Source organism: Oncorhynchus kisutch, linkage group LG19, assembly GCF_002021735.2.
Source record: "Oncorhynchus kisutch isolate 150728-3 linkage group LG19, Okis_V2, whole genome shotgun sequence".
Classification (NCBI taxonomy): Eukaryota; Metazoa; Chordata; class Actinopteri; order Salmoniformes; family Salmonidae; genus Oncorhynchus; species Oncorhynchus kisutch.
In genome coordinates, this window is record NC_034192.2 from 62,492,897 (window position 1) to 62,501,062 (window position 8,166).

Below are 8,166 nucleotides of genomic sequence, written 5' to 3' on the forward strand. Positions count from 1 at the left end.
TTATATTAATATTGGTAACACTTTACTAATATTGGTAACATTATTTTAATATTGGTAAGATTCTATTAATACTTGTAAAATTATATTAATATTGGTAACACTTTACTGATATTGGTAACATTATTTTAATATTGGTAAGATTCTATTAATACTTGTAAAATTATATTAATATTGGTAACACTTTACTAATATTGGTAACATTATTTTAATATTGGTAACATTCTATTAATACTTGTAAAATTATATTAATATTGGTAACACTTTACTAATATTGGTAACATTATTTTAATATTGGTAAGATTCTATTAATACTTGTAAAATTATATTAATATTGGTAACACTTTACTAATATTGGTAACATTATTTTAATATTGGTAACATTCTATTAATACTTGTAAAATTATATTAATATTGGTAACACTTTACTGATATTGGTAACATTATTTTAATATTGGTAACATTCTATTAATACTTGTAAAATTATATTAATATTGGTAACACTTTACTAATATTGGTAACATTATTTTAATATTGGTAAGATTCTATTTATATTTGTAACATTCTATGAATCTTAGTTACACTTTATTAATATTGGTAACACTATTAAAATTGGTAATGCTATCGATATTGGTAACATTCTATTAATATTGGTAACATTCTATTAATATTGGTAACATTCTATTAATATTGGTAACTTTCTAGTAATGTTGGTAGCACTCTAGTAATGATGGTAACACTCTAGTAATGGTGGTAACACTATCAAAATTGGTAACATTACATTAATATTGGTAGCATTCTATTAATATTGGTAACATTCTATTGATATTGGTAACATTCTATAAATATTGGTTACATTCTATAAATATTGGTAACACTATTCATATTTTTAACATTCTATTAATATTGGTTACATTCTGTTGATATTGGTAACATTATACTAATATTGGTTACACTCTAGTAATGTTGGTAACACTCTATTAATATTGGTAACATTCTATAAATATTGGTAACACTATTAATATTGTTAACATTTTATTAATATTGGTAACATTCTATTAATATTGGTAACATTCTATTAATATTGGTAACATTCTATAAATAATGGTAACACTATTAATATTATTAACATTCTATTAATATTGGTAACATTCTATAAATATTGGTAACACTATCAATATTGGTAATTGGTTTGCTGATGTCAACCTTGTGAACAGAGCGCCCCATGGTGGCGGTGGGGTTATGGTATGGGCAGGCATAAGCTACGGACAAAAACACAATTGCATTTCATTGATGGCAATTAGAATGCATATAGCGATACCATGAAGAGATCCTGAGAACCATTGTCATGCCATTCATCCGCCGCCATCACCTCATGTTTCAGTATGATAATGCAAGGAGCTGTACACAATTCCTGGAAGCTGAAAATGTCAGTTCTTCCATGGCCTGCATACCCACCAGACATTGAGTATGTTTGGAATGCTCTGGATCGACGTGTATGACACTGTGTGCCAGTTCGCGTCAATATCCAGCAACTTGGCACAGCCATTGAAGAGGAGTGGGACAACATTCCACAGGCCACAATCAACAGCCTGATCAACTCTATGCAAAGGAGATGTGTCATGCTGCATGAGGCAAATGGTGGTCACACCAGATACTGACAGTTTTTTAAAGGTATATGTGACAAACAGAAGCATATCTGTATTCCCAGTCAAGTGAAATCAGTAGATTAGATCCTAATGCATTTATATCAATTGACAGATTTCCTTATTTGAACTGTAACTCAGTAAAATGTTTGAAATTGTTGCATGTTGGGGTGTGGGGCGGTAGTGTACATATTATTTTATGGGACAATACATGAAACAATTTGGTACATTTTATAAGTGAGATGAACATTAAATAGATTATTTGTTGATGTAAAAATTTTAATACACAGATTTTAAGGTTGTGTCATTAGATTTGTGAAGGGGTGGGGTCCCCAGAAGTTCTTGGTAAAGAAACGGTGTCCCCAGAAGTTCTCGGTAAAGAAATGGTGTCCCCAGAAGTTCTCGGTAAAGAGATGGGGTCCCCAGAACTTCTCGGTAAAGAGATGGGGTCCCCAGAACTTCTCGGTAAAGAGATGGTGTCCCCAGAAGTTCTCGGTAAAGAGATGGGGTCCCCAGAAGTTCTCGGTAAAGAGATGGGGTCCCCAGAAGTTCTCGGTAAAGAGATGGGGTCCCCAGAAGTTCTCGGTAAAGAGATGGTGTCCCCAGAAGTCTTCGGTAAAGAGATGGTGTCCCCAGAAGTTCTTGGTAAAGAAATGGGTCCCCGCTGAATAAGTTTGAACACCACTGATCTACAGGTATAGACAGCCTTGTTTTGGTATCAGTGTCTGTGAAGGGCTTATCACCTGAGTTTGCCATAGAGGGAATAAAGGGAGACAGATCCTCTTCATCTCTGATTGGCTTTTAGTGCTCACCTTTCAACATCAACACTTGTTTACTTTCCTGCAACAACACAACACAAGCAGAACAAGATATCACCCCAGATATCACCCCAGAAAGATATCACCCCAGATATCACCCCAGAAAGATATCACCCCAGAAAGATATCACCCCAGAAAAATATACTGTCTATAAGATGTACACAACAACAGAAGATCACACAGCCCAAACTCCCAAGGATGTATTTGAACATAATCCTTTTAGAGGTTGCTTTCCGATAAAATAATATGCCAGAGATGAACTAGCAAATGAACAGCAAAACAGGTAAAGATTGTATGTGTCACATTCGTTGATGGGAAGAATTAGACCAAGGTGCAGCGTGGTAAGCGTACATCTTACTTTATTTGATGAACACCAAAAAACAACAAAATATGAACGAAGGCTACACAGCAACAATACAACAATACAAAATCAAGATCCCACAAACTAAGGTGGGAAAAAGGCTGCCTATGTATGATCCCCAATCAGAGACAACGATAGACAGCTGCCTCTGATTGAGAAAAATACCCTGCCAACAAAGAAATTGACAAACTAGAATGCCCACCCAAATCACACCCTGACCAACCAAATAGAGAAATAAAAAGGCACTCTATGGTCAGGGCGTGACAGTATGTCGGCGGGAGTTTAATATCAGAATCTGAGATATGTTTCTGGAGAACAATTGAAAGTCTTCTCTTTCATAAGAACCTAATTGTTATGTCAAATTATAAGTTCCTTTTGAAGGCATAGAATGCCCTTCTTGCCTTGTCTATCAGCTCGTTCACAGCTTTGTGGAAGTTACCTGTGGCGCTGATGTTTAGGCCGAAGTAGGTATAGTTTTTTTGTGTGCTCTAGGGCAACGGTGTCTAGATGGAATTTGTATTTGTGGTCCTGGATCTTTTTTGGAACACCATTATTTTTGTCTTACTGAGATTTACTGTCAGGGCCCAGGTCTGACAGAATCTGTGCAGAAGATCTAGGTGCTGCTGTAGGCCCTCCTTGGTTGGTCTGTTTAATAGGGCCTGTCTGTTTTCCTGTGCCTGTGTTCTCTCTCGCTCTCTTTCTCTCTCTCTCTCTCTCTCTCTCTCTCTCTCTCTCTCTCTGTGTCTCTCTTTCTGTTTTATAGGGCCTGTCCATCTGCCTGTGCCTGCGTTCCATCTCTCTCTCTCTCTCTCTCTCTCTCTCTCTCTCTCTCTCTCTCTCTCTCTCTCTCTCTCTCTCTCTCTCTCTCTCAATCTCTCTGTCTCTCCTTCTGTTTATAGGGCCTGTCTGTCTGCCTGTGCCTGCCTGTGCCTGCCTACCTGCCTTCTCTCTCTCTCTCTCTCTCTCTCTCTCTCTCTCTCTCTCTCTCTCTCTCTCTTTCTCTCTCTCTCTCTCTCTCTCTCTCTCTCTCTCTCTCTCTCTCTCTCTCTCTCTCTCTCTCTCTTTCTCTTTCTCTTTCTCTTTCTCTTTCACTTTCGCTTTCTCTTTCTCTCTCTCTATCTGTCTCTCTCTCTTTCTGTTTTATAGGGCCTGCCTGCCTGCCTGCCTTCTCTCTCTCTCTCTCTCTCTCTCTCTCTCTCTCTCTCTCTTTCTCTTTCTCTCTCTCTCTCTCTCTCTCTCTCTCTCTCTCTCTTTTCTGTCTCTCTCTCTCTTTCTTTCTGTTTTATAGGGCCTGTCTGTCTGCCGGTGACTGCGTTTTCTCTCTCTCTCTCTCTGATGTGTGTTCTTCCTGTAGCCACTTTAACTCCCAGGATGAATACAGTCATAATAAAATCTCTGTTGCTGCTGCTGTCGGGGTACCAGCTCAATACATACTTCTTTCTTCTCACAGCAATAAAGCAAAGGCTTAGGACGCATTATCTGCACAAAAACATGAAGTCGTCTCGTCTGTGATACCATGCATGACGTCCAATTAATCATTTAAATAATTTTTATTGGTTTGCGTTTCTTCATCCTGTAGACTAGATTGTGTGAGTGGGATATAAATGCAACTGTACGAGTGAACCACCTCCCAGGTGAGTTATAAAGACAGCTGTAGTAGTGAACTACTCCCCAGGTGAGTTATAAAGACAGCTGTACCAGTGAACTACCCTCCCAGGTGAGTTATAAAGACAGCTGTACCAGTGAACTACCTCCCAGGTGAGTTATAAAGACAGCTGTACCAGTGAACTACCTCCCAGGTGAGTTATAAAGACAGCTGTACCAGTGAACTACCCCCCCAGGTGAGTTATAAAGACAGCTCTACCAGTGAACTACCTCCCAGGTGAGTTATAAAGACAGCTCTACCAGTGAACTACCTCCCAGGTGAGTTATAAAGACAGCTGTACCAGTGAACTACCTCCCAGGTGAGTTATAAAGACAGCTGTACCAGTGAACTACTCCCCATGTGAGTTATAAAGACAGCTCTACCAGTGAACTACCCCCCAGGTGAGTTATGAAGACAGCTGTACCAGTGAACTACCTCCCAGGTGAGTTATAAAGACAGCTGTACCAGTGAACTACCCTCCCAGGTGAGTTATGAAGACAGATTTACCAGTGAACTACCCCCCCAGGTGAGTTATAAAGACAGCTGTACCAGTGAACTACCTCCCAGGTGAGTTATAAAGACAGCTGTACCAGTGAACTACTCCTCAGGTGTGTTACAAAGACAGCTGTACCAGTGAACTACCTCCCAGGTGAGTTATAAAGAGAGATGTACCAGTGAACTACCTCCCAGGTGAGTTATAAAGACAGCTGTACCAGTGAACTACTCCCCAGGTGAGTTATAAAGACAGCTGTACCAGTGAACTACCCTCCCAGGTGAGTTATAAAGACAGCTGTACCAGTGAACTACTCCCCAGGTGAGTTATAAAGACAGCTGTACCAGTGAACTACCCTCCCAGGTGAGTTATAAAGACAGCTGTACCAGTGAACTACCTCCCAGGTGAGTTATAAAGACAGCTGTACCAGTGAACTACCTCCCAGGTGAGTTATAAAGACAGCTGTACCAGTGAACTACCTCCCAGGTGAGTTATAAAGACAGCTCAACCAGTGAACTACCTCCCAGGTGAGTTATAAAGACAGCTGTACCAGTGAACTACTCCCCAGGTGAGTTATAAAGACAGCTGTACAGTGAACTACCTCCCAGGTGAGTTATAAAGACAGCTGTACCAGTGAACTACCCTCCCAGGTGAGTTATAAAGACAGTTGTACCAGTGAACTACCTCCCAGGTGAGTTATAAAGACAGCTGTACCAGTGAACTACCTCCCAGGTGAGTTATAAAGACAGCTGTACTAGTGAACTACCTCCCAGGTGAGTTATAAAGACAGTTGTACCAGTGAACTACCTCCCAGGTGAGTTATAAAGACAGCTGTACCAGTGAACTACCTCCCAGGTGAGTTATAAAGACAGCTGTACCAGTGAACTACTCCTCAGGTGTGTTACAAAGACAGCTGTACCAGTGAACTACCTCCCAGGTGAGTTATAAAGAGAGATGTACCAGTGAACTACCTCCCAGGTGAGTTACAAAGACAGCTGTACCAGTGAACTACCCCCCCCAGGTGAGTTATAAAGACAGTTGTACCAGTGAACTACCTCCCAGGTGAGTTATAAAGACAGCTGTACCAGTGAACTACCTCCCAGGTTTCGCAAAAAATTATACCTATACATATACATGGACACATAAAATAACACATCTCAGTTTAGGCCTTCACCTTTTTGGAATAATAACCGGTTAACATGTTGACATTTGTAAATTCAGACTTATGTGGTGAACTTCTCCCGTAACGTACTGTGAACAGAAACAAGGCGCTAAAGCACTTATCTTTTATCTCAGTTCCATCCATACCTGTGTCTTGCTTTGACGTACCTGTGTCTAGCTTTGCCATACCTGTCTCTTGCTTTGCCATTCCTGTGTCTAGCTTTGCCATACCTGTCTCTTGCTTTGACATACCTGTCTCTTGCTTTGACATACCTGTCTCTTGCTTTGACGTACCTGTGTCTTGCTTTGTCATACATGTGTCTTGCTTTGCCATACCTGTGTCTAGCTTTGACATACCTGTGTCTAGCTTTGCCATACCTGCGTCTAGCTTTGAAATACCTGTGTCTTGCTTTGCCATACCTGTGTCTTGCTTGCCATACCTGTGTCTAGCTTTGACATACCTGTGTCTAGCTTTGCCATACCTGTCTCTTGCTTTGACATACCTGTCTCTTGCTTTGCCATACCTGTCTCTTGCTTTGCCATACCTGTGTCTAGCTTTGCCAAATCTGTCTCTTGCTTTGACATACCTGTGTCTTGCTTTGCCAAACCTGTCTCTTGCTTTGACATACCTGTGTCTTGCTTTGCCAAACCTGTCTCTTGCTTTGACATACCTGTGTCTAGCTTTGCAATACCTGTGTCTTGCTTTGCCATACCTGTGTCTTGCTTTGCCATACCTGTCTCTTGCTTTGACATACCTGTCTCTTGCTTTGACATACCTGTGTCTAGCTTTGACATACCATTGTCTAGCTTTCACATACCTGTGTCCCTGTGTCTTGCTTTGACATACCTGTGTCTTGCTTTGACATACCTGTGTCTTGCTTTGACATACCTGTGTCTAGCTTTGACATACCTGTGTCTTAGCTTTGCCATACCTGTCTCTTGCTTTGCCATACCTGTCTCTTGCTTTGCCATACCTGTCTCTTGCTTTGCCATACCTGTGTCTAGCTTTGCCAAATCTGTCTCTTGCTTTGACATACCTGTGTCTTGCTTTACCAAACTGTCTCTGCTTGACAATACCTGTGTCTAGCTTTGCAATACCTGTGTCTTGCTTTGCCATACCTGTGTCTTGCTTTGCCATACCTGTCTCTTGCTTTGACATACCTGTCTCTTGCTTTGACATACCTGTGTCTAGCTTTGACATACCATTGTCTAGCTTTCACATACTTGTGTCCCTGTGTCTTGCTTTGACATACCTGTGTCTTGCTTTGACATACCTGTGTCTAGCTTTGACATACCTGTGTCTTGCTTTGACATACCTGTGTCTTGCTTTGACATACCTGTGTCTAGCTTTGACATACCTGTGTCTTGCATCCGCCTCTAAGGACTCTTCAACACTCTTCACATTCTCCTGGCTGCTCTTGGAGCAGTCCTCCTTCCTGGTGTTGTTAGGTGAGCTGCTGTTCTTAGGCAGCTCGTGGCCACCCTGCTGCTGCAGGTGCTGAATAATATTCTGCTGTTGCCATGATTGATTACTGGCTCTGACATAGACAGGCGTGGGGCCAGGATACTATGGACCGGACTGTTGCCGTTCTGCTTCCGGAGTCCCCCTCCACTGCCACCTCTGTCCCGGGAGTGATTCTTCAGCCTGCCCTGGACTGGGGTCCCTCTGTGATCAAAGCTCTCCTGGAGGTATCCTCCTCCTCCTCCTCCTCCACGGCAGAACTCTGGGGATGAATGACTAAACCAGCGCCAACGCAGCCTGAGGATCTGTTTCATATCAAACTCCTTCTTTCCCGACATCCTCCTCTCTTTCTTTCTCTCTTTCTTTCTTTCTTTCTCTCTATCTTTCTCTCTTATTCCTTTCTTTCACGCTTTTTTCTTTCTCTTTTCTTTCTTTCTTTCTTTCTTTCTTTCAAGATGAAGAAGAAGGCAGCAGTCAAATGCACTAGTGTAGAATCCCCCCTAAAACATGGAGGAGGGTAAAGAAAAGAGCCTATGAATTCAGTTCCAGTATGTTCAGTTCTGTACGCCACCCTCTTCTTCCT

General features: G+C 41.3%; 1 protein-coding gene across 1 annotated transcript in view; it reads right to left on the minus strand.

Annotated features, from left to right (window-relative positions):
- The window catches only part of klhl4 (kelch-like family member 4), a 66,799-nt gene extending 58,639 nt beyond the window's left edge, over positions 1-8,160 (minus strand). The window contains 2 exon segments of the mRNA XM_031798261.1: positions 7,480-7,687; positions 7,690-8,160. Of these exon segments, the coding sequence (XP_031654121.1) occupies positions 7,480-7,687; positions 7,690-7,921 (440 nt within the window). The 5' untranslated portion in view covers positions 7,922-8,160.
- Positions 8,161-8,166: the final 6 nt, after the last annotated feature.